The 26,834-nt window shown below is 37.1% G+C and overlaps 1 protein-coding gene across 1 annotated transcript in view; it reads right to left on the minus strand.

Moving 5' to 3' along the window:
- LOC122056278 (anaphase-promoting complex subunit 4-like) overlaps nt 1-22,242 on the minus strand; it is a 30,279-nt gene extending 8,037 nt beyond the window's left edge. Inside the window, exons 1-14 of the mRNA XM_042618155.1 lie at nt 22,058-22,242; nt 21,856-21,967; nt 20,631-20,722; nt 20,148-20,231; nt 14,344-14,583; nt 10,259-10,339; nt 9,855-10,045; nt 9,419-9,579; nt 9,210-9,310; nt 9,061-9,135; nt 7,936-8,115; nt 6,014-6,096; nt 5,837-5,926; nt 5,536-5,640 (exon numbers count right to left, since the gene is read on the minus strand). Of these exons, the coding sequence (XP_042474089.1) occupies nt 5,536-5,640; nt 5,837-5,926; nt 6,014-6,096; nt 7,936-8,115; nt 9,061-9,135; nt 9,210-9,310; nt 9,419-9,579; nt 9,855-10,045; nt 10,259-10,339; nt 14,344-14,583; nt 20,148-20,231; nt 20,631-20,722; nt 21,856-21,967; nt 22,058-22,165 (1,703 nt within the window). The 5' untranslated portion in view covers nt 22,166-22,242. The remainder of the gene's footprint in view (nt 1-5,535; nt 5,641-5,836; nt 5,927-6,013; nt 6,097-7,935; nt 8,116-9,060; nt 9,136-9,209; nt 9,311-9,418; nt 9,580-9,854; nt 10,046-10,258; nt 10,340-14,343; nt 14,584-20,147; nt 20,232-20,630; nt 20,723-21,855; nt 21,968-22,057) is intronic.
- Between the last annotated feature and the right edge of the window lie 4,592 nt (nt 22,243-26,834).

Raw genomic sequence — 26,834 nt, forward strand, 5'->3', positions numbered from 1 at the left:
TAAAAAAAATGTTATCGGCAAGATTTCCAAAAGCATATAGAGGAGGTATGCATTCAACATACTGCATAGTGCATATTAACATACTCATACAGAGATATATCCAGTCTTAAAAATATTTATGTTAATAACAATGGCTAACATATGTAAAATAAAATATATTAGTTGAGAACTTAGATATCTTTTTATTTTATTGAAATAGATAAAGTCCATGTATTTAAGACTAGGTATGCCTTGAACATCGTTTGTCTAATTGTCACAATCCGAGGCTCCATTCCTATATAAGGGACACACTCTTTGATCATCATAATATCCATAGTTGCATCATAACTATAAAATAACAACACCGACCAACAACAACAACAACCAAACCTTTTCTCACTAGGTAGGGTCGGCTGTATGAATCATTTTACGTCATTGAGCTCTATTTCCTATTATATCATCATCTATAAATAAATTTTATCTTATTTTATTGTTGCTAACCAAGTCTTTTTTGGTCTTCCTCTTCCTCGTTTGATATGTATGTTTATCATAGTTTCACATCGTCTAACTGGAGCATTTATTGGTCGTCTAAGTACATGTCCGTACCATCTTAAACGTGTCTCTCTGAGTTTTTCCTTAATAGATGCAACTCCAATTTTCTCTCTAATGTTCTCATTTCTTATTTTATCCATCCTAGTATGTCCACACATCCACCTTAACATCATCATCTCTGCAACTCTCATCTTCTGATCATGTGCTCGAGTCATAGCCCAACATTCAGCTCCATATAATATAGCAGGTCTAACTGTGGTTTTATAGAACTTACCTTTAAATTTAAGAGGTACTTTACGGTCACATAAAACACTCGACGCTCCTCTCCATTTCACCTATCATGCTTGTATTCTATGTAACATATCTCTCTCAATCCCTCCATCATTTTGCAAAAATGATCCTAAATATTTAAATCTCTCGGTTCCGAGCAACTCGTCCTCTCCGATCTTAACAATTGTTTCATTACTTCTAATATTGCTAAACTTAAATTCCATATATTATGTCTTTAATCTACAAAGCTTAAAATTTTTCCCTTCTAGTATTTCCCTCCAAGATTCTAGTTTAGCATTTACTCCTTCACGTGTTTCATCTACCAAAATAATATCATCTGCAAACAACATGCACCACGGTACTGTTTCTTGAATGTACGCAGTGAGTTCGTCCATAATGAATGTAAAAAGATAGGGACTTAAAGTTGATCCTTGATATAACCCTATCTTTATTGGAAATGCTTCAGTTACTCCGCCTGAAATCTTTACTCTAGTCGTTACATCCTCATACATATCCTTAATTAGTTCAATATATGTTACGCTAACACCTCTCTTTTCTAAAATTCTCTATATAATTTCTCTTGGACTCTATCATAAACTTTTTCTAAGAATATCATGCGTATATCTTGTTTTTGCTCTCGATATTTTTCAATTAATTGTCTAAGAAGATGTATAGCTTCTATTGTCGACCTTCCGGGCATGAACCCAAATTGATTTTCTGTCACTATGGTCTCCTTCCTTAATCTTTTTTCTATTACTTTTTCCCAAAGTTTCATAGTATGACTCATTAATTTAATACCCTTATAGTTTGCACAATTTTGTATGTCTCCCTTGTTCTTATATAAGGGAACTAGAGTACTTATCCTTCATTGATTAGGCATTTTTTTCGTTTTCAATATCATGTTAAATAATTTGTAAGTTATTCAATACCTAGTTTCCCTAAGCACTTTCATACCTCTATCGGAATATCATATAGTCCAACGACTTTTCCATTATGCATCTCATTTAAAGTTTGTTTTACTTCTGAAGTTTGAATTCTATGATAAAAATTAAAATTTCTATGCTCATTTGACCTACTTAAACTACCTAAGTTAAGTTGGTCACCTAAACCTTCATTAAAAAGTTGATGAAAATACCTCTTCCATCGCTTTTTTATTTCTCCATCGTTTACTAATACCCTATTACATTCATCTTTAATACATTTTATTTCGCTAAGATCTCTTATTTTCCTTTCTCTCACTTTAGCTATTCTATAAATGTCTCTTTCCCCTTCTTTTGTATCCAATTTTTGATATAACCGTTCAAAAGTTTCATTTTTTGTTTCACTCACTACTTTCTTAGCTTCTTTCTTAGCTATTGTATATTTTTTTAAGTTTTCCTCGTTCTTACAAATATATAATTCCTTATAAGCTATTCGTTTTTCCTTCACTTTCTCTTGTACTTTCTCAGTCCACCACCAAGATTCTTTACTTAGTGGTGCATGTCCCTTTGACTCACCGAGTACACTCTTAGCTACTATTTTGAACTTTGATATCATCTTATCCCATGTTGTATTAGAGTCATCGTATATTTCACCTAATGCTTGTACTTCTACCTTCTCCTTAAATATATTTTGCTTCCCATCCTTTAACTTCCACCACTTAATTTTAGGAATTGTATATATTTTCTTTCTATTGATACTATGTTTGAGGCGTATATCCAACACTACTACCCTATGTTGGGTAGTTAAATTTTCTCCAGGGATGACTTTGCAATCTTTACAAATCTTTCTATGCTTCTTCCTAACTATAAGAAAGTCAATTTGTGATTTATTATTCCCACTTTTGAATGTGACTAAGTGTTCTTCTCTTTTCTTAAAAAACGTATTAGCTAATATAAGGTCATATGCTATCGCAAAATCTAATATAGTTTTCCCTTCCTCATTCCTCGTTCCAAACCCATAATTCTCATGTACTCTCATATTCCTCATTTTTCACTCCGACATGCCCATTTAGATCACCTCCTATTAAATTAATTTCATTTGATGAAATATTTTGTAATATTTCATCTAAGTCCTCCCAAAACCTTGATTTGGTAGCTTCATCTAATCCTACCTGTGGTGCATATACGCTAATTATGTTCATAGTTTCTTTCGCCACTATTATCGTAAGGGCTATAATTCTATCCCCTTTTCTAACTACTCCTACAACTTCATCCTTTAACAAACTATCTACAATAATACCCACTTCATTTCTTGCTTTACTCTTTTCAGTGTACCATAACTTAAAACCTGAATTTTCTACCATCTTTGCCTTCTCGCTTGTCCATTTTGTTTCTTGTACACACAAAATACTAATTTTTCTGCTAATCATCATATCTACTACCTCCATTGATTTACCAGTAAGAGTTCCTATGTTCCATGTTTCAAATCTTAGATTATTAGGTTTCCTATCAGTTGTTCTTATCCAACTTATGGTGTGAAAATTCTTGCCTATTTAACACTACACTCAAATTCTCATGGAGATGTAGCGGTCCTTGCTGAGACGTTACAGTCAAACCATGTAACGTGAACTCTTCATATTTAGCACTACACCCGAGTTCTGGAGATATAGCGGTCCTTACCGAGACGTTACAGTCAGACCCTGCAACGCGTTCCTTCCGGGGAACAACCTGACATTAGCACAATAGTTTAATGGATTCATTCATTGAATATTTGTCATAGTTCAACGCTGACTGGCAACCTAACACAACCCTACTCCTTTATTCGAGCTTGGGACCGACCATGACCGGTCGTCATGGGCAGAGTTAAAATAGCAACACCAACCAAATACACAAAATCTCAATTATAAAAACGGCTATAAACTTTATTAAACAAGTTAAAATATGTTGACACAAAGATCCACTTTGCATCATAACTATAAAATAGCAACATTAATCAAATACACAAAACTTTAATAATAAAAAAGTGCTAGAAACTTTATTAAACAAGTTAAAATATGTTGACACAAATGTCTTATGTTGACATAAGGAAAAATGTACAAGTGAAATAATATGTACAACAAGAAAAATAAGAGGACACTAAAACTCGACTCCAGCATAAGCATCAGGCATGTCTGAGCAGGAATTCATCAGAAATAGAAAATCAAGCTTGAAAGATCACCTCAAGTCTACGAATCAAGAGGTTAAAGGAAAGTGATCGCAATTTGAGACAGTGACAAGGTCAACAACAAAAATTGGTAGCAACAGCGAAAGTTAGTAGTAGCGATGAAGTCGGCGGTGGCAACAACAATGAAAGTCAGTGGTGATATTAAATCGTCCGCATCTACAACAAAAGTCAACAGGACGGGAGTCAAGGGTGATAGCAGGAGTCCATGGCCAAGGAGAGAGAAGCAGTTCAGGGTAAGATTAGACAGAATAGATATCTACAAAAAATCAGCAGCAACAGCGAAAGTTAGTAGTAGCGATGGAAGTCAGCGGCAGTGACAACAATGAAAGTGAGATTAAATCGCCGGCATCTACGACAACGGAAGTCAGCAAGAAGGGAGTTGAGGGTAACAACAAGAGTCCATGGACAAGGAGAGAGAAGTAGTTCGGGGAAAGATTAGACAGAATAGAAATCTTTCCTTGAGCTAATTATAATTAGGATTTTTACATATAAAAAACATCACTCATCAAATATTGTAAGTTGGTCCTTAAATTTTAAAAGAAATGCTTTAAATAATATTTTATCAAATACCCCTGAAGAAATCAAGCATGCTCAACTTGATAGACAGCTATAAATCAAATAGCATTAAGACGCCTGGTAATTCTTCAATAAAGGCATAGGGAATGCTAATTTTCTTAGTCACAAATGCATCACAGATGACGAAGTGGCAATCATGTTTGGTGTATTCAGAATATTGGATTATTTGCATTTTAGATGCTAATGTGATTGTCACAATGCATATTCATAGGTATGTAAAAGAAAAAAAATTAAAAACCTATCCAGATAATCACAGAAGGTGCATGTCGTTGTTCATCAATACTTTGATTTTTGTTTTCCTACATTGCAAGATTGCATCCAATATAGCATATAATATAGAATTCTAAGATGGGATACATCCAATATAGCTTATCAGTGTTTTTCAATGACACTTCTTGGGCTGCCTAAACTGACTGACAACATTTACTGCAAAGCATTTAAATCTATATAGCTTGATAACTATAAAATAAATGAATTTTTCCATCAGTCCTCAATAAGTAGAACAATCTTCAAAGACAACGTCTTTTATCCATAGGTCATAATTTTGTGTATTTGGAATTTTTGTAAGTTGACAGTCTAGCATATGACTTCTTGCAAAAGATATATTGTGTATTTTCTTTGAAATGAAGATCTTCCTTAAGAATTATAAGAAACCTCAACTCCAAAAAAGAAGCATGGCAAGGGATGGAAACATCTCAAGCCAAGCCCGACTGTTGAAATCTCTAATTTGATGTGCTGTGTATGACAGTCAAGTTATATGCAATGAAAAAGTAATTAAGCATGCCAAGAGTCCTAAACATATCAAATCTTAAAACCTGCAATTGTTGTGATTAACAAAGTGCACTTTTCTGGATCTAAACCAAGTGTATTGAATACATTCGACAACGTAAAAGTTATTAAGTATACCAAGATCCTAAACAAATTGAATCTTAAAACCTGCAATGTTGTGACTAACAAAATGCACTTTTCTGAATTCTAAACCGTGTAACAAACATATTCAAGTGCAGATAGTACCATTGCTCCATCTGATTAAATTCATTTAATAAGTTTCTTTCCAAGTACTTAGTATCCGCATATCCTCCAAATATCACCAACTCCTCAAGTCGCTCCATAATTTCCCTGCATCAACAAACAGCAAAACTTAAAACAAATTTCTGAAAATAAAGAAAAATATCTCACGGAAATGATAGGGCAGTCATATTGGAGTCATCACTTCAATAAGCATGAGCAGACCGATTGTCTTATCCAACTAGATAAATGATGACTGAAATGACAGGCCAAAAAATCACAGGAACATCTGCAAACGGTAACTTACCCATCAACATCAATTGTTTTAGTGGCATCCATCAACTCCCCAACTGGATCATGATTGAGCACAAATTTCAAGAACACCACAATGAGTTCGCTATGAACATGATCATAAATTATCAGTACCAATAAAATCTAAGGTGTTAGTATGAAAATGTCAGAAGGAAAATGGTGGATATCAAACCTGTTTGCTGACTGTACTTGATCAATTGGCTCGGACATTAATATTTTAATAGACCTCAAAACCCAATTGAAAAAATTTTGTAACTGAAATAAAGGAGATAACAAGAATAACTATAGAATAAACTTAGAACTCAAAACAACCATATATGTTATAAAATTAATAATAAATATCTTAAGAACTCAACCAGGCATGAGGTAAAAAATATGATACACATAATAAGTTTTGTTAAACAAAAAGGGAACTTATATTTAATATAGTATGTAAATTCATTTGATAAGCACATTTTAGAACACATTCATTCCTACAGAGATGAGGAATGAAAACATGGAAAACACTTGATTAGTACATCCCACAGTCGTATCCTCTCAGAGAGCTTGAATGTGTAGAAAACATAAGGATATAATAACTAGGCATACCTAGTAAACCAGAAGTTATCTATTCCATTATACTCTAAGTGGCAGCCAATAGTTTTGAGTGCATATAGGACAATGTAACCAAGGCAACTTCAAAAGCCTTTTAGTATTTTCCTTTACCATTAGTAGGATTCTCATCTAGAATAATCTATCCATATATCATTGCCCATTACTAGAAATTTCTGCCTCCATCAAAGTGGATTTGTGATGCAGGAGCATCCAACAGCACGACCAATTTATGTCCTCCGATACGACTATGTTCCCTTTCGAACTATGACGAGAAGAAAATGAAGATACCAACCTCCCTTTTGGGTCTTGAAGAAGGACGATCGAGGCTACTTACAACTTACAAGGAAGATGATTAGCTCGTGGTCTCCTGACATGATTGCACTCTATTCGGAGTCCAAACGAGACGGAATCGGCTAACTTGGTCTTCAAAACTCTAAATTTGATCTTGTAACATTTTTTTATTTATTTTAAATTTTTAGGATTAATTTTCTTTTCTAAAAGTTGGTTTAGATTTTATCTCTTTTTTGTTAGGATGAGTTTTCTTTTACTTTTTCTTTTTTTCTATTATGACTAGAGTCAGGGCTCTTATACAAAAGGGTTGAGTTTGGTTTTGAATTGAATAAAAAAATTATTTCCGTTTAAACCTAGAGACGACACCTCTTTGTTTACGAATTATCTTCCTATATCTTTCTCTGCAAACCTCAAATTCGAACGTTACACCCGGAGTTTCTTCCCCTGCGTCAATTTGGCCACAAGGATAAAAATGGAATACAATTTCCAAAGCAAGAAACTTCTATATGGAAAGAATTATTGTTTGAATTGTATAGACGACAAAATTCAAGATTTCACCTCTTCTAATGCTTGAAGTTGCTTTTTGTGGGTTTCATTTTCAAAGCCCATAATAAATTATGGAAAGTAATGAAAATGGAAATTGGAAAATTTGCAATCAAATGGGTAGCCAGAGTCTTATAAAATTTCAACATGGCCAAATCTATTCTACAAATCCTAGTTCCAACAAGAATAAGAGCAATCTATTTTGTCCTCAAGTAAAGTTAGAAGTCTTGCAAGGAAATGCTAAATTAAATTACAATATATGCATACCGAATATCCAACTTAACACAATGTACATATTGCGAGAAGGGAGAGTAAACTTCTTACTAAATTTTAATATCAGTTGCTGCCTAACAATAACCTGATGGCTAAATACCTATGGTCGAGTTGAAGGTTTTATAGAGCTTAAAAGTTTTTCATAACAAAGGATCTATGTAGATAGACACATTGCAGCAAGTGAGAAAAAAAGATCAAAGAAATTAGTTATAAGAAAAGATCCAAATAGAACATAATAAGGTAGATAATACAAACATGTATATAAGCTAAATAAACAAGTGCAACAAATCATGCATGGCTCAAAACAAAACATAAATACATAGTAAAGCACAAATAAAGAGAAACTACGTATGCAGTCAGAAAACATCGTCAAGCCAGGAAACAATAGCATACCAGATGTAATACAATCACAAGAATCCTCGAAAACCTTTCAACTTGCACAAGCAACATGCCAGCCTTCTTTGTTGCATTATCAATAAGCTTCTCATCCAGTCCAATAACACGATAGCGTGCACGCCATCGAGAAAGGCCTCGCAATTCTGCAATTCGAAATCCAATGATCTCTACAGCAGGCTGCCAATTAGTGCAGGAAGATTCTTGAAATAGGTGGTTTCATCAAAATAATATGTGTCCTACCTAGAGGGGGAACAAAACACAGAACAACAATTTTGACTTGCACAATGAAGTTTTTAAAATATAACAATGGCAATGAAAGTAAAAGCAAATCAATGAACAAGATCACTTATATTTAAAAGTATTAATTTATAATTATTTTCTTAAAGGTATGACTTTTCTCTGTGATAATCTGGATGATTTCCATTTTTTACCTTGTGGTATGGTAAATCAAAATTCAGCATGTAATATATCCAAAATAAATATGATTTATACTTTTAAAAAATTGACTATTTTTCTTTTGAAATTGTATGAGAAAATATTTTTTATTCAAGTGGCACATTATGCATTCATACTAATATTTAACTATAAAGAAAGGGTAATTGTGCACGAAGCTCCTGCAAATGTGGGGTCTCGGAAATGATTTATTGTACACCTTCTCTCTGCCATGTGCTCTTGCTGTCTACTCTCTCTCCACAGCCTTACTTCAGTTGGAGCAATCAATCAAATTGGCTAGATCCTTTTCAAAACAATCATACCTCCAGTCAAGGTAGACTTACCTGGATGCTCCATATTCACCTCATTTTTACCTATTCTGAAAGATTTTCTGGTTTCTCATCAACTAAAATCCAATTTATCAAATTGACAGCCTTACCCACCCCAAATCAGAATTGATTGTACTTTGAAAATTATGTTATAATCTATAATATGAAGTTTAGGAAGTTTTACACTTCAGTAACTAGATCCAAATCAATAGATTGACAGCTTATTGCAGGTATCACAAAATGTATCCACCCTGTATCCTATTTCAGTTTCATTTGGACTTGACTCTGCTCTCAATTTCAATGGGTAACTTGTGAATTTAATAGAAATTTACAATGATGCAAGTGGCAATAAATATAGTACCTGAAGATGTTCATGAATAACAGAATGCAACTCTTTTCCAGCACAATCAACAGCCTTAGAAACACGCTTCAGACCCTATGCAAAAGAATAGAATAGTTGTTTTCAGTTGTTAATACTCAACTTCTAAAATAAATCAAATACTGCGGTACCGCTTCACCAAGTGTATTGGCTAGAAATTGATGAAGTGGTGGACTTGTCCTCGCCCCAAATAACACACTTAGAAACTCATCTTGTGGAGTGGAAAACAAACCTAGAGAAAAATTGTAAGAGCTATAAACAAAATCCATACAAAAAATCAGATACATATATCAGTTAATCATTGAAAAACAATTATCTCATATCAGGTAACAATAGCTACCATGATCTACAATCAAAGATGATAGAGGATCAAATTTCTCATGGAATGAATGCATGGCTTCAGACCAATGCTTGGACATAACTGACAAGGAAGCACGGACAACCTCAACCAAATCTTCAATACTTGAAGCTTGTTGGGCAACCTGATGAAGTTCATTTTTTCTGCACCAGAATAAATCACTTTAAGTCTTGAAAATTTAGAAAAGCAAGTACACTTCTCATAATTGTTGGGCAAAGGAAAACCTACAAACTATTGCAATGTCCCTAAGACATGGAACAAGGATTAAGGGATGACCATCTTCAACACTTCAATTAATCAGAAATAGAGGTACTTGATTCATAATTTCAAAAAATAAAGAGAAAATAACAAAATTTAAACATAAGGATTATGGTGGACACAGAAGAATGATAGCTAAACTATGTTAAATACCACACACCTGTCAAGAAATATAGATGTTTTAAGAACAAAACAGTGCAACCCTACTGAAGAAACCCGGTTGACTGATGAACTCTGCAGCTCAAAATGTTCAACTCTCTGTATAGACTTGGATTTTGATTCAACAAAGTCTTCAACAAGCTCTCCAAAGCATAGAACAATTAGCTGAGATAAATTTTTTGACAATGCCAACTGACAAGAACATCCAAAGATAAATTGAGCCAGTTATAGAAACCCATATGGTTAAAAGATAACAACTAGAAAACACATGATATAACAAACAAACGCTAAATTTTCTCTGAAAATGAAATTCAAACAACCATCCTCATTAAATTCAACATCTGAATGCAGAAGCTTTTCTCAGTTGAAATAGTATATTACCAAGCAACAGAACAGCTAGATTACCTTCTGTATGGAAGCATTTAAAATCTGCAAGGTAGCAATCCTGTTTGGAAGTGTTGCTCGGATAGGAAGCTGATGAATGTTCTGCTTTTAAATGCAATCAGTCAGGAAGCAACTAAGATTCCACTTAGATTATATATAGAAAGAGTAACAACTGCATAGAATAGACCTAATGAACAGTTAATTGCCTATCTCTAAAGACAAGTTGCACAAATTAACTTTAAAACTAAATAATAGTTATATAAAACATTTGCTGTTTCCAGGCTGCCACCAAATGTTATTTAAAAAATATGAAACTAAATTGATAGCTACAAAACATATTTAACTGAACTGTTGCAGAAGAGCACATCTTGGCCTTCATATAATAGAAACAGTAAAAAAACATCCTAGTGATTTGGATAAATTAAGGATTTAAAATAATAAAACCATAGAAATTTAGGTTGAAATACAACTGAATCAAATGATTGAGGAATAAACATATTGATCAAAAAAGACACCATAAAGACATTCTATGAAGAAAATTAGTAATCACCACCCTTTGGTGGAACTTAAAAGAAATTTTAGATGGGAGAAAATCAATGTAAAAGCAGCTCACAAACCAATTTGAATTCCTTGAAAAATCAGTAAAAGAAAACAAAAGGGAAGAAATTGTAGATTCAACTCTCACAAAAAAACATGGTTGTGCTTCAAAAGTCCAAATCGTTGTTGTTTATTTAGTGCATTACCTAAACAGCATGCTAAACAAACTGTTCTATCTTCTAAACCAGAATGCTAGGTGGAAGTAGGCCAGGAAGTGAGAAGCTTCGGAAGGAAGGTAAATTGTGATTATTTTTTATTTTTTATCAAATAAACTTTCTTTTTGGAAGTTCCAAGAAACAAGGACAAAGGGGCAGCTCAGTGCACTCTAGTGCAGTCCAATTTTCAAAACACTGAGGGCAAGGTGAAGCGTAGGGATGAACCCAGTGCAGCAACAACTATGAGGGACAGAGTAGTAACTCTGACGAGCTGCAAGTTGTGATCAAGTGGTATATGTAATCCAACATGAGAATTTGGCAATCTCCATAATAGGTAAGATTTCAAAATTAATACATTGATATTGTTAAATATCAAACTTTCATCTAGTTTTTCCACATCCTAAAGTTAATTTTTTCTAAAATTTTTAGATGACAAATTAAGTCAAACCAAACCGTTAAATAATTTGGGGTGGCGAGTTGAAATCCAATTGGGTTTGGATGGAACCCATCGGATAGGCATGATGATTAGAGATTCAACTTAGGGATGAATTGGAAAAAATTTTGAGGAATTGAAGATTAGAAATTCCATCTCCTCTCCTCTTCTCTCTCCCACTCACGTGTTTCTCCCTGTGCATCCCGAGCCAAAAGCCATCTCCTCTCTTCTCTTCCATGCATCCCTCTACTCACCCAACACCACATGCCCCTTTCCTCTTCTTCTTCCTTGTGTGATGCTAGACACCACACCAACAAGTTGTCGTTCTCCATTGGTTGTTTTTCCTCTTCCATCGGCTTCTCTCTCCCTCTTGTCGCCTCTCTTTTCTTCCTCTCTTATTTTTCTCAAATGCCGCCACGGCTATCGTTTGTCACTGCAACCACTTCTCCTCCACCCACACACATTGGCACTAATTGTCAGCAGCCCTCCCTCTTCCCCTCATAATTTCTCTTCTCCCTCTTTTATATTTTCTTCCGGCATGTGCACAAAAGCAAGTGTTGTCATTCATCTGAGCATTGGTCATCACCGACGCAAAGAGAGGCCATTGTTGGACATCTATGTGCCCATAGCCACTAGTTGACTGGCTGCCCTTCATTGAGTCGAGAGGACCATCCTTCCTCTCTTTTTCCTTTTCTCTTTATCTCCTCCCTTTCTCGACACCCACAGTCATCATTTGGCCGCTTTTAGTTGAGCAAAGAGGAACCACCAGCCCTCTCATTTTTCTAAGCTTCCCGTGTCTTTGAACTAGGTTATTGCCCACATGCCGACCAAATTAAAGGTAAGAATTCAATCAGTAATTGTATAGTTGATATCAGAGAATGTTTGGATATTTCAAACTAATCACACTATGTTATTTAGGTTCAACTGTTTCGTATCAACAAAACCCCTACCTTGTATGTTGGTGCATTTGGTTAGGATGGGAAATGGAATAATTATTAGATATTAGTAGGTGTCTAGTTTTGTAATTGGAATTATATCAAGGAAGCGAGATCAAGATTGAATCTATTCATATTGAATTTTAGTTAATTTCTAAATTTTTATATCATTATTAGAGATTTATTTTGGATCCCATCTAGTGGGATAAGATTTGGTTATTGTTGTTGTAATTATTTGAGATTTATTTTGAGTTTTCTGAGTTATTTTCATATTCTATTCATGGATACTCACTCAAGTGGAGCATGTTGATTCTCAGAGAGTCACTCAGATCTTTTATTGCACATTAATATGTATAAAATATATCCTTTGACTCATTATAGAGTTCTTTGTGCATGAATACATATAAAAATGGATTATATATATGTTTCTATAACTATTTTTGAAAAAGGAATTACAATGATATTTAAAATAGCAAAATGAATTTTAAAAATAATTAAACTATTGAGGGCTTAAATAATTGACACTTTTGAATGTTATACTCATGTAGCTGTTTTTATAGGGATTAACATGGGAAGAGATTGTTTTCAAAAAATAAAAGTTGATACTATAATTATTTTTCAATTGATATTGTCATTAAAGAGCTTTACCTTCCATACTATTTGTTGACTTATTTGGCGATAATTATATTTTTACATTGTATATGTCTTGCTTGTAGATCATATGCTAATACACAATTAAATTAGCGTAAGTTATATTAAAAAGTTGATTTAGATTAGTCATTTAGAGTAATCAATAAGCAACCCTATAGTAGAATAATTATGATGTAAAGATTTAAAGTGAAACAATGATGATTTTAAATGGAGAAAAGAAATATTAAAAAGTGAAAACTCTGACTCTAGCATTATACGTAAGTAGTTGACCATCTATATGAGATTGTGGTAGCGAGTGGTCGCCCCGACCATTATTTATTTGTGCAAAAGCGATATATTGTTGTATAGCACCAATGAGAACTTTAACTCGTACGTCAAGTAATGCTATTATGCTCTAAAGATATTAGATTCAGTGATTCATTTCTTAATGGATTTACTGGTAATGATTAAAAGATGATAATTAAAAATTACCTTAACTTGTGATAAAAGACAATGATAATTAAGAGTAACAATTGTGACTATATATGTATTAAAGAACTCAAATGAGAACTTGAGTTGTAATATAAATTGTATTTGTCCTATTTTCTTGGTCTCTTAATCAAGATTTAATTCAAGCACATCTTTCCTAGTTACTCATTTAGCAAATTTGTGTTCACAGTTTGTTTTTTCTTTGCCTCCAGCTTTGCAGGCAAAGGTGATTCTAGTGTTATAGTTGGTTTTAGTTGATACTTAGATTTGCTCAAAGATTTATTTTGGATTTACTGTTATTTGTTGTACCCTTTTGTCTTATTTATACAACTTTTTTGATAATGTATAGTTTTCTTTTATCTTCTATATATATATATATATATAGTTTGTTGGGAATAAAAACTTCTTGTTTATTTGAGTTAGTGGTTGTTTCTACGTCTCTTGGTTTTTCTATTATCACATTGTAACCAAGTGAAGTGTCTGGTACGTGAAACTACAAGCTCGAGGCATGACAAATGTCCAATGTAACTCTAATTTGTCAATTCTCATATGATTTTCAATAGAAATGATTTGTTGTATTTTATGACAAATTTCTATAGGATTTATGAGTGTAGATTTTTTTGGAAAAAATTTTTATCACTCATAGTCAATCCCTGATTCAACTCAACTAATATGGACAGTCATTGGCAGATTTTGGCAACTCATGACAAAGTGATTATTATGTAATTCCTTGAATCTAAAAAATTATAAAATGATTACAAAAGATCAGGAAACAAGGTCACCTAAAAGCAAATGCTACGGGTCTTCACAAGCATTCGAAGCTATCAATGTCAAGTCAAACAAGCATGGACTAGAAGAATGACTCACAATTTTTCCAATTGGAAATATTCCAAAGATACTGAAGCAAATGGAGCCATCTTTATCACCACTAGACAACACATTAAAATGTTGACCTGGAGAAGTAGAAAATTCATGAAAAGTATCTTCATAGTCGTCCATGAGACCAGCATCTCCAGCACCCAAACCAGGCATACGAGGAATTCTAGGAGCAGGAGGGAAGAAACGACTTGTGCGGTCTTCATAAACAAAAGCATTGTCAACATCTTCCTGTGGACAAGTATGTGTAACCACTGATTCAAACTAGAGAATCTCAACTATAGTGGAATCATCAAACATGTTCTCATAAAATTTCATTGCAAATCATTAAGTAACACACTTTTCTATGTAATTTCAGATAAAAAAAATATTGAGAAAGGAATGATCCGAAAGTGAGAAAATAGAACGTGAGAATCTAGAAACATGCAATAAAAGCCTATGACTAATTCATTTAATTTGCATTCCTATCAAGTAGACAATGGCGTAGTTTTTTTTAGTACGGGAAAGGAGAGAGCAAAGGAAAGCGAGTGAAAAGAGGGGAATGAGAAAGGAACTCTACCTTGTTTGGATGTTATCATTAGGGAGACGAAAGTAAAGAAACTATTGAAGATCAAAATAGTCTTGTCCTCAACCTCTACATGAAGATAGAAAAAGTAATTTAATAAATAAAGGAAATAATAAAACTAGGGTTTCCTTCATTTCTCTACTTGAAAAGAGAAGAAGAGCAGCCCGGTGCATGAAGCTCCCGCCATGCGGGGTCCCGAGGAAGGATCCATTGTACGCAGTTTTACCCTGCTTTTTGCAAGAGATTGTTTCCAGTTCCGATTCGAACCCGTGAAGAGAAAAGAGAAGATGACACGAATAAATAGGCCTTGGATTTTGTCACTCCAAAAACATGTAGGGGTAAACCAATCCTTTTACCACTTTCATTCCTCCCCTCTTTCATCCACATTTGGGTGGAATTAAGTGTGGAAAAAAGAGCTCCAAAATGCACCCCCTCCCTTGCTTTTCTTCTGCTCAAGTAAACAAAGGAATCTGTCTTCCCTTTCTTTTCCTTCTATTTTGCCTTCCTCTCAAATAGACACACCTTAAAAGACTCCCAAACAAGGGATAAGCCACCTTTATCCACTCCCTCCCTTCTCCCTTTTCTTCCTAATCCCTCCAAACTGACACTCAACCCACTTCAACACAAATCATCACATGGCAAGACAATCAGATAAATTTTACTCTTTAATCTCCTTGCACCATTAACTATAATAAACTATTTCAAATTAAGAAATTCAACACACTTCAACAACAGTGTAAAAAAATTGATTATTAACTAAAATTAGAATATTAAAAAAAAGGTTTATATTAATACTAATCTATCTATATATAAAATTAATAAATTAATATTAGTAATCTGTTTAGAATTTATTTAATTAATATATAATTATCTTTTTAGAAACTGTCAACAAACAGATAAGTAATCTGTTTGATATTATGTTAATAAAAAAACTAATTTCCCACCCCATCACAAGGCTGCAATTCCACGACCCCACCCTACAAATGGTTCCACATGGCTTCTCACCCATGGGGCACCAGCCAACTAGCTCCCCTCCCAAAGGCACACCAGCCAAATGCTTCACTTACTTTTACTAATATGAAGAAGCCTCCTATCAACACAACGTCTACTGTTTGGCTCTCCTCTCTTTCCCTTACGACACTAGATGTCATGGCTCTCACTATCTCCTTGCAAGCCTCCTTTGCCGCCCTTTCCAGAGCCAAAGTTCTTGTCTTTGTCAAAGCAAGATGAGGCAATGCTAGTGCCACCCAACACTAATGTGACCTTGATACCCAGCTAGAGGGGGTGAATAACCGATCACCCACTTTTGCCCTTCCTACGTTTGTTAATGCAACGGAATACCGAAACAAAGGAAAACTAAAACCTAGAGGTAATAAAAAAAAACAATCAAACCTCTAACACGTTGATTTAAGTGGTTCTAAAATTAGGGCTCCTACTCCACAATTGTCCATAAGGTGGATAATCCCTCAATCCGTTGGTGAATTAATCGCCGACAAACTCCGGCTAGCTCAATCCTCCTTATCGGTGGAGAAACATCACCACAACTCGATCAAGATCTCTTGGATTACCTCTGAGCTTGGGAGACTCTATTAGGAGTTAACCACCTCTAATTTCGTCACCCCAGTCAACCACCCCAAGTTCTATTAAATAGAACTCCGGAAGAAAATACCAAATTATTTTCCCATTACCAGTTGACTGGTCACACCACCAATTGACTGGTCCTCTGTGGAATTCAATCATTACATGTCAACCACTCGATACCAATTGACTGGTGTCGGGACTAGTCGATTGGTCCACTTCAGTTAAGAGAATAGAAACATTTTGTTCTCTTCCCAATCGATTGATACATACACCAGTTGACTAATAAACCCTAAACCTAAGGTTTACCCAAGTATATTCTCTCAGCACTCGTCCTCGCCCGCACAACCTTAACCTTGCTTTCTAGCCTTCTCCATCAGCCTTGTGTCCCTCAGATGCTCCCCCATCCTTCATGTTTTGCCTTCAAGAGCTTTCTTCGACCTTGTCTTTGTTGTCGGGTCTTCCATTGCCAAGAGCCCCTCGCTCCGGGACTTCAACCTTGCCAAGTCACATTTGGATTTACGTTGCCAAGACTACATACTTGGACTTATACCGTCAAAACTCCACTTGGACTTTCACCATTGCTAAGATCATATTTGGACTTTTCATTTGCTAAGATAACACTTGGACTTTCCTTGTTGTACCTGCATCCTGCACACTCACAAGCGCATATCAAATACAACAATAATCCTGACTTAAACATTTGCCCAAACATCAAAACTTAGGGTCAATTGTTCCAACAATCTCCCCCTTTTTAATGTTTGATAGCAGTTTAAGTTAGGAAAATAATATAGTCATACATATGCAAACCAATTCATGCATAAATCATGGAACTTAATCCTAGGATCCCCCTTCACCTAAGCTCCCCCTTGAACTAGGATTTCCCGCAAAGGTAAACTTCTCCCCTTTGCCAATAAATAAGCAATCTACTCATGCTTATATCATGAAATCTAATCCTACGCTCTCCATTCACCTAAGCTCCCCATTGAGCTAGGATTTCTTGCAAAGATACTTAGGTTTCTCATTTAAACATAAACTTCTCTCCCTTTGCCATACATCAAAAAGAGCTCCAACAATATCTCAATTATTGGACTATTTAACCTCTAATGACCATAATTATCATGTATTAATCTCCCATAAAATTATATACATGTTTACCATCCTTTTAGTTATTTTCTATTGTTGAAAAACAGTTTCAGCATCTGAGCCAGTCGACTGACACCTATTTTATGCCAAAACAGCATTTCTGACCCAACTTTATAAATGCAAATGCACCAAAAATTCCACAGACCTCTAAAAATTCTCAAATTTTGTGGAGAGATGTTTTACCAATGTCTACTGAAAAATATATATATATAAAAATATATTTATCACGGGTCTCATGATTAACACAAAACTCAAAACTATCTAAATGATTTAATTGAACTAACCTAACGTCCTAGTTTTGACTTCCTCTGATGTATCTACCCATACTAAACTATAATACATCCCTAACATTAGTTTATATGACATCTATACATCCAAAACAAATTTTCATGCAATATGCACCTAATGTCATATTTTCATGCATGAAACACATCTCATATGTGTCAATTCCCCATGTTTGAGATTCAAGTCCGTCTCCAAACCACTTTGGCATATTTCATGGCCCATCTAAAATCTCAAGCAATGTCCACTTGAGATTCATTGGTCATAGGTCTCAAATTGACTCTTTGAGCTCCCCCTAGAGCTATTAACCTTAGTCACCTCTCTAGGTGACTCATCCACTATGCCTACGCCACATTGATGTACATTGGGTGACACTTGGCCTACAAACTTGACCTTCTTAACCTTAAACACCTTATCCTTGGTTAATTTCTTCTTATCTTTAAATATCATTCCCTTGTCATTTTTTGACCACTCTTTGCTATAATCATATATCACCCATATGACTTTTCTCTAGCATTAGAGGATTCCTCCTTGCCATTTGCACTTGCAATCATTGCATGTGGCCTTCTTTTGGTCTTAGAGGACTCTACTATGACATACCCACCAAAGTGCTCTATGGGTAACTTCCCCTTACCCTTGTTTGATGAAGATCGATATCCTAAACCGGATTTATCACCATTGGATCTTTGACTATCCAGCATCCTATCAAGTCCTTTAATCCATTAATGAATCTACCTAGGGCTTTTTCTACCTTATCAAGCTTCTCCCTCAAAGCTTGATTTTCCAATTCTAGGTTTCTAACCCTAGAATCCACTTGTTCACCATGGACATTTCTAGACCTACTCACCTTCCTAGGCATATGTCTCCCCTTCTTGGGATTAATACCTTGGTTTTCAACTACTTTCCTCTCCTTAGGCAAAGTAGATTGTTTTTTGTTCAGTCTAACCTTAACATTCAATTTCCTAAGGTTATCAACTATATTAACCTTATTTCTATTGTTATATGTCAACTGCTCGATACCAGTCGATTGGTCCACTTCAATTGAGAGAACAGAAATATTTTGTTCTCTCCCCAATCGACTGGTACATACACAAGTTGACAGTAAACCCCAAACCTAAAGTTTACCCGAGTATATTCTCTCAGCACTCGTTCTCACCCACACGACCTTAACCTAGTCTTCTAGCCTCCTCCATCAGCCTTGCATCCCTCAGATGCTTCTCCATCCTTCACGCTTTGCCTTCAAGAGCTTCCTTCGGCCTTGTCTTTGTTGTTGGGTCTTCCATTGCCAAGAACCCCTTGCTCCGAGACTTCAACCGTGTCATGTCACACTTGGATTTATGTTGCCAAGGCTACATACTCGGACTTACACCGTCAAGACTTCACTTGGACTTTCACTATTGCCAAGATCACACTTAGACTTTCCTTATTATACCTACATCCTGCACGCTCACAAACGCATATCAAATACAACAATAATTCTGACTTAAACGTTTGCCCAACCATCAAAACCTATGGTCACACTGATTGCTCCAACAAACACCGTATGATTTCAATTGATGCAGTCAAGTCCGTGCCAACATTGTGCCAGTGAAATGGTAAATTTCACTCATGTCAACTGCCAAATTTAAATCATTGACTTGAATATCTTCCCTTGAATCTCTAATAATGATAGGTATAGGTGGTATGTCCTTGATTTCATCCCTCTAAATAAATCAAGGACCTCAGACTTAAGGTAGCCCAGTCACTCCCTATAATGCAAGGAATTATTAAGAAGTGACCATACTAAAATTAGACTGGTCGAGAATATAAGTTGATGAATAGATAAAGAAAAACCACCTACAAGAATGGTTAATACACCAAACATTTGAGTTTGGTTCTCTTTGGTCAACCTAGTGTTTTAGAAACAGATGGTTACGGACCAAATTCTAAGTTAAAAGGGGTCTTACCTACTCCCCTTTCTCTCCTCAATTCGACCATCAATCCCTAAAAGGCCAGTAGACGACAACCAAGCCTCTCTATTATCTCTCCCTCGCTTATAAAAAAGCCTCCTTCCATGATGAAGTGCTGATGCAATTAGTAAAGACTATAATTTTGGAAGTTTCTAAGTGCATTTTAAGTTACTTGAGAAATAATCACAGATGCATGGCATAAAAACAAGATAGAACTATTTGGCACAGATGCATAAGTAGTAACAAGGTGCGGCAAATAAAAACGGAGAACATACCATTGCAGCGTGTGAATCTTCCTCCCAGTTCAAATAGATGACAGCTACAGAATGCGATTTAATGCTCCTTAATAACTTTCCATTCTAAAGATTGGTGACAAATGGGCTTTAGTTTGTTAAAATTAGCATCTAATATAACATAATACAAGAGCAACATTCAAAAAAACAAATATTTTGTCCACCACAATTTTGACCTTAACTATCCTAATACCAAGTACAATGCCTTGGTGACACTCTGGATAAAAGGAAGCACTAACAATTAGAAGCTAGAATGATAAGGATATGTTTAATTAATAATTAATCAAATTTAAAAGGAGGAATAAATCAAAAAAATAAGCATTTGAATCTCACAGATGGGAATGGAATTGCATCGAACAAAGAAATTAGTCAGTCTCATAATTGTCATAAAAAATAAGTTTAAAATGTGAAAATTTTAATAATTGAAAGTAAATTTGTTTATGTTAAGTATTACAATTAACCTACCTCAACATCATGCAATAGAATGGAACCATCTTCGATACCAAGAGCAATCACTTTCCCATCAGGACGCCAACAAAGAGATGTAATGCATTTGCCTGAAAAGAAATGTGTATTACTTAGATCTGTAAAGCATAAGACATCTAAATGCTGATATTTGTTGGCTTATGGTAAGATTATGTTGCACGCAGATCCAGTACCTGAGCAGGCCCACCTGGCCACACTCCAAAGCATGGGCTACATGTGTGTGATCTAGTAGACCCAACACATAGGGGAGATGGCCCCCCAAAACCCAAAGTTTAGGGGATTTGACCTGTGTTTTGGCTTGTCGTTGATTTTTGAACAACTGCAGCAACTTTTTTGCCTTGGATGTGTGCTACAGATGAGCCATGCCTTGGGTGTGTGCTAACATGAACTTATAATTTATTCACATCAAGAACTTTTTAGTGTTAAATGAGTGCGTGAGGTGAAATTTTGTTTGTTTTCTCAATTGAAGTTGAGGAAGAAGTCTAGATAGGATTGAGAGAATTATCCACGCATGGTTTCAGCGGCTTGTCCAAGAGTATTTATATCTTTTGCTCCCATACCATGATATTCTAGAATCTATTTGTGGTCTTTCCTTAGGCAGAACAATGTTAAATTGTTCAAGTTTTTGTTTCAAGTCCAGTCCTTGTTCTTGTTATATCCAGATCTTTTCCAAAGCCTCTACCAGTTGAAGGAAATGGAAGACCACCTTAGAATCAAACCAAATCTACATTGTCTAGAACTTGCTGGTATAGTTTGGTTTATATATATATAGGATATTGATACCCTGCACACCCACCATGGGCTACCATGGTGGCGCCAGGCGACCACTGTGGGCGCCACCATGGTCGCCCACAGTGGGTGTGCAGGGTAAATCCCCTGTGTGTGTGTGTGTGTACATATACACACAGGGGATTTACCCTGGATTTAATGATATGTGCAGGCATCAGATATAAAAGGAAACTGAAATTGATAATTTCACCTACTTTTAAAAACTAATAAAGCAAAAAAAAAAAAGGATCTTTGAACTAGGGTTTGTCTTTCGCCATTCTTTCCAGACGAAAAGAAAGACAAGCTGAAAGAATGGCTAAGCTCTATAATTTTTTAACTGCTTCAAAGTAAACCATGAACCAAGAGAAACTGGAAAGATAAAAAAAAAAAAAAAAAAAAAAGACTAAGGAAACAAATATCGATAGGAAGCATTCACCTGGTGAGATCATCCAAAGCCTCTGCCAGTTGAAGCGATGCAAGACCACCTTAGAATCGTCGGTGACCATAGCAAGCAGGTCCTTCTCCGGGTTCCACTCCGCGATCGAAATCTGCACCACGAAATCTGCATTGCAACTCAAGCAAGCACGCAAAAACGGGGAGGGGGCCTAGGGTTTCGAGGGAGGGAAGGATCGACCGACCTGGAAGGGGAGGGGCTTGTCGAGTTGAAGCTGGAAGGGGATCGGTCTCCCAGAGGCGGCGTCGGTGGACTCCATCTCGACCTCTTCCTCCTCCACCTCTGCCGCCATAGTCTACAGTTGGAGACGCGAACCTTTTCTCGAGGTCGAAGATGGTGGAGCGCGGGAATGGAAAGGGCTTGACCGCTTGAGACTTCGAGGGCCGATTGGGCCAGAAGAAAACCCTCATTTTAGGTTGGGGTGCATAAAATGATGTGCTTGTAGAATTAGAAGTCCAGCCCATTCTATCATTTTTTTTTCCGTCTGTAACCAGGTATTGAGTGCTTACTGGCTAACTAATGACGGATGCTCTAGCCTCACATTTTACCCACTAAGTAATGGTAGTTTTTAGTTATTTAGAGTTAATTATAAGATGATAGTTATATAGTTAACAGATTAGAGCGTCTCTAAAGTGAATGTAATCAGTTTTTGTTATAAAAGGAAGTGTGACAGCTCCTAACATAACGACCCAATATAACTAATAGTTCGATCATAATAAATGTGTTCTGAGTGGAAATTAAATTTTAGTTTCTTGAGAATGCACCTAGTGTCTTATCAGTCATCAAATTCAAGTCAGTCAATGTATCCTATGATGATAAAAGATGAATATGTTTGTTCCCAGCGTCCCCTTAATCTATTTCAAAGTCAACACAAAGGAAGTAAATCACGGACAGTTACTAATATTTAGAATAATAACTAACACATAAGAAAGACATTTACCGAGATTCGAACCATAAATTTCATGATAACAACATCTCATGAGTTAGTCACTAGACTTATCCGAGGGAACCAGTCAATCGATCCCTATGGCAAAAGGCGAAACCCTCGCCCTCAGGGCCCCCGCCGCACCCTGCCCAGGGTCATCACGAGGGAGGTAAATCACGGTAGCTCGGTGGCAAGTACGCAGTGGGCCGAGACTTTTTTTGCACAGGGATAGGGAATAAATCCCCGTTGCCCTGCGAACTCGAACCCATGTTCTCAGTGGCAAACTTCCACGCCTTTACCAGTCAATCGATCCCTATGCTACTAGATTAGGTAGCAACAAATTTTAATAATATTTCAATTCATACTCTTTAAATATCTATTAGCTGAATCCATTCGGAAATATATTTAGACGATCTCATCCGAATATATATTTTGTGTAAAATATGCGAATCTGAATCTGATTTTTAATATAATTAAATACTTAGACTCAACTTAAATGAGTAGGATGTTAATATATATATATATATATATATATATATATATATATATATATATGATCCTGTCCGAATCAGAAGTTAAAGGACGCTGGGGACGTGACGCTCTCTGCTGGATCCTCGAGTGCTCCGGCGAACCTGCAACAAAACCGAGCCGGGAGGGGTGTCCCGGCGACGGCCCTCCGAGAGGTGGCTTCAGAGATTCAAAACCAGCGTACCTCCGGTGAAGAAATGGAGGCCTTATATAGACCTCTCGAAGGAGCCTGGGCGCGTCAATCAAAGCAATCACCTGCTTTCGACCATGCCCAGGTATGGGTTTGTCAGAAGGACATCCATAAGGTCATACCGCTACTGTATCAACCTCTCCATGATGTGACGGCGAGATCCTCCATCGTGCAATCTTGTGTACGGCATAATCATCAGACATGCCTTTGCTGACATCCCCTATCCCGAGCCGAACGAATAGGCCGCTCGGCTAATCTTTGTATCCTCGCCCTTATCCTGGCCGGACCACCGCTTCGGTCCTAAATGGGCGACACCTCGGCCATTCTGCCTTGGTGTGAAACCCAAGCTCATGGTGGTTATCTCGCGCGGCCATTAACCGCTTAGTCAGCCCTCCATCTGTCCTCAAGCTGAGACCCCTTAGGAAGTGGATCCCCCATTCTTACCGCCGGATCACTTGTCTTTCCTTCAAGTCTAGTCGAAGGAGGCAGTGAGTCCGACTGACTGGACTATGTGTCCGAGCGGGCGGTCGTCGCCTTACCATCGCTTATAATATCCCTCGCGCCGTTCGGCCCGTATGCCAAATTCAACCGCTCGGCTCTTCGTTTTGGATGTCTTGTCGCTCAACGTGGATGTTTGCTTGTCTAAATCTTCTCGAAAATCACGCAAATCCTTTCCATTAAGTCAAAGCATGCGTGGTATGGGCGCATTAATTGCGCCTGGTGATAGAGCGCCACGTGGCTCTTCTTGCGTGGCGGTGATGATCCGTACGATGGGACGCCGATTACTTTGAAATGGACGGTTAGATGATGACCTCGTCTCTCGTGACCTACATCCGACGGACGAGGCCGACCAGCCTCGTTCGCATAAAGCCTTCGTCTTCGCCTTTATACTGCATTCTCTGTTTCATTGCGCGTCCTCCGTCGAAGGTGCCCGCGGCTGCATCATTCCGGCTGTCCTAGTTCTTGCCTCTTGGTGGTTTTTGGCTTTCTGGTGATCCTCTCCGTTCATCTTCCCTCAGTAAGCTTCTCCCTTCCTTTCATTCGTCCTTTCCCTTTCGCGTGGAACTCTTTTCGTTCCCTTGCTTGCGAACTCTTATCTGTCCTTCGTTTCTTTCGGCTTCCTTCTTTTTTTTCTTGGTACTTTAGTCATGGCGAGCACTTCCGTACCCGCTGTTGATGTTCATGGTCCCTGGTATATGACCATGGAGAGTCGGTTTGATGAAGAGGGCGCTCGGCGTCTTGTTCGGACGTACGGGATCCCGGAAGACCATGAAATAGTTGTAGCCGACTCAATCGACCGACCCCATAACCCGCCGATCAGTACCATTTGTTTTTTTCTGGACCAATTCCAGGGCGGCCTTAGATTTCCCACCCATCCTTTTGTTTTGGAAGTTTGTAATTACTTTCGCATCCCGCTCGGCCAACTTGTGCCGAATTCCTTTAGGCTGCACAGTATCCCACTCGACCCCCAAATATTCCACTACTTCTTCTACCCCAAACAATCCGAGTTGGGTACTTTTATTTTCCAAAGTAGAATAGGCTTCAAATTTTTTGAGAATATGCCGACCTCCAACAAGCACTGGAGGCCAACTTGTGCCGAATTCCTTTAGGCTGCTGAGCGGGGTGGTCGTCCTCTTTAAGCTGCACAGTATCCCACTCGACCCCCAAATATTCCACTACTTCTTCTACCCCAAACAATCCGAGTTGGGTACTTTTATTTTCCAAAGTAGAATAGGCTTCAAATTTTTTGAGAATATGCCGACCTCCAACAAGCACTGGAAGGAGTTCTTCTATATACGACTTCCCGAGCGGCCAGCATTCAGAACCAAATGGCAGACTGCTGTGCCGACCCAGCCGGGTCAGCGGTACAAAATCGACCAGTTGTTTCTCAAGGGGGTGTTGTACATTTTCGGATTATCTCCCGTTCGGGCCAATCTCCCCTACCGCATGGGTAAAGACTCTTTACTCCCTTCGCCTTTTTTATCTAACTGATTTTAATTTTTTCCACTACAGCTGAAGTCATGTGGCGCTCCAAGGCTACCGATCATCTGAAATTGAAGGCCGTGGAAATTGAGGCGGCTACCAAAAAAGAACTCGTCGAGCGGGGTCTTATCTCCAGTCGCCCGGCGGATGCAGGAGAGGGGGGGGGGCGCAGTCCGCTCCTAAAACAGAGGTTGCCCCGTCCGCTTCAACGAAGGTTGAGGCGGATCCTGTTTCCTCTACTCCAGCCGAGCTGGGAGTCCCCCAGGCCGGGGATTCACCACTGGAAGTTCGGCGGAAACGTCGAAGAGGCTCCAGCCTTCCGCCAACCCAAGAGGGCGAACCACAGGCGTCGATCGAGATCGCTTCTCCAGATCGCACGCCGTCGCAGATCAGGACCCCCGTGGCCTCGCCCACCGCACAGCCTGTTGGAGTGTATACTAAAAGCCTAGCTTTTGGTATAAACATTTATCTAGAAATAAGAATCACATTGGTCAAATGTCTACATTTATGATAAATGTAGTTGTTCAATTAATTTATATTGTAGATGACATGGTGTGTGGTGTCACACACAGAAGATCATGTTATCAGTACCTTATAAATTATAAATAGTGGCTCACGACCATGATGGAAAGGAACAAACCATTGGAAGGTCGTAGTGTAATTAGGTATTAGTTTATCTTGACTATATAATTACACTAGTACACTCAGAGTGTATTGAGTAGGACCATTTGAGGTCGTTTCTTTTATACTGACTTTATAAAGAAACAAAGACCTCGATTATTATGGAAGTGTGTGCTCTTAATCCTAATGTAATAACAAGCACATATATTTGATATTTATTTCTTTAATTTATCAATGGGTGAGATTTAGTTCGTTGAATCAATAAACCCGATAAGTTGGAAAATGGTATCACTTATAGTGTGTGTTGTTGATTATAGAAGGAAACTGTGTCCTAGAGATACTAGGGTGATAATGTCCTCAAGAGGAGCTCATAAAGATTGTCATGTTAAACCCTGCAGGTGGACTTAGTCCGACATGATAATAAGGTTGAGTGGTACTACTCTTGGACTTAGATATTAATTAAATAAGTTGTCAGTAACTCACTTAATTAGTGGACATTCGATATCTTAAACACAGGGAGACTAACACACTCATAATAAGAAGGAGCCCAAAAATGTAATTTGGGATTGGTGCGGTAGTTCAATGATAGTTCTCTAGTGGAATGAATTATCATTGATAAAATTAAGTTGTGTGTTCGGGGCGAACACGGGATGCTTAATTTTATCGGGAGACCAAAACCAATTCCTCCTCTCGGTCCCTATCGTAGCCTCTTAT

This window comes from Zingiber officinale, chromosome 3B (genome assembly GCF_018446385.1).
Source record: "Zingiber officinale cultivar Zhangliang chromosome 3B, Zo_v1.1, whole genome shotgun sequence".
NCBI lineage: Eukaryota > Viridiplantae > Streptophyta > Magnoliopsida > Zingiberales > Zingiberaceae > Zingiber > Zingiber officinale.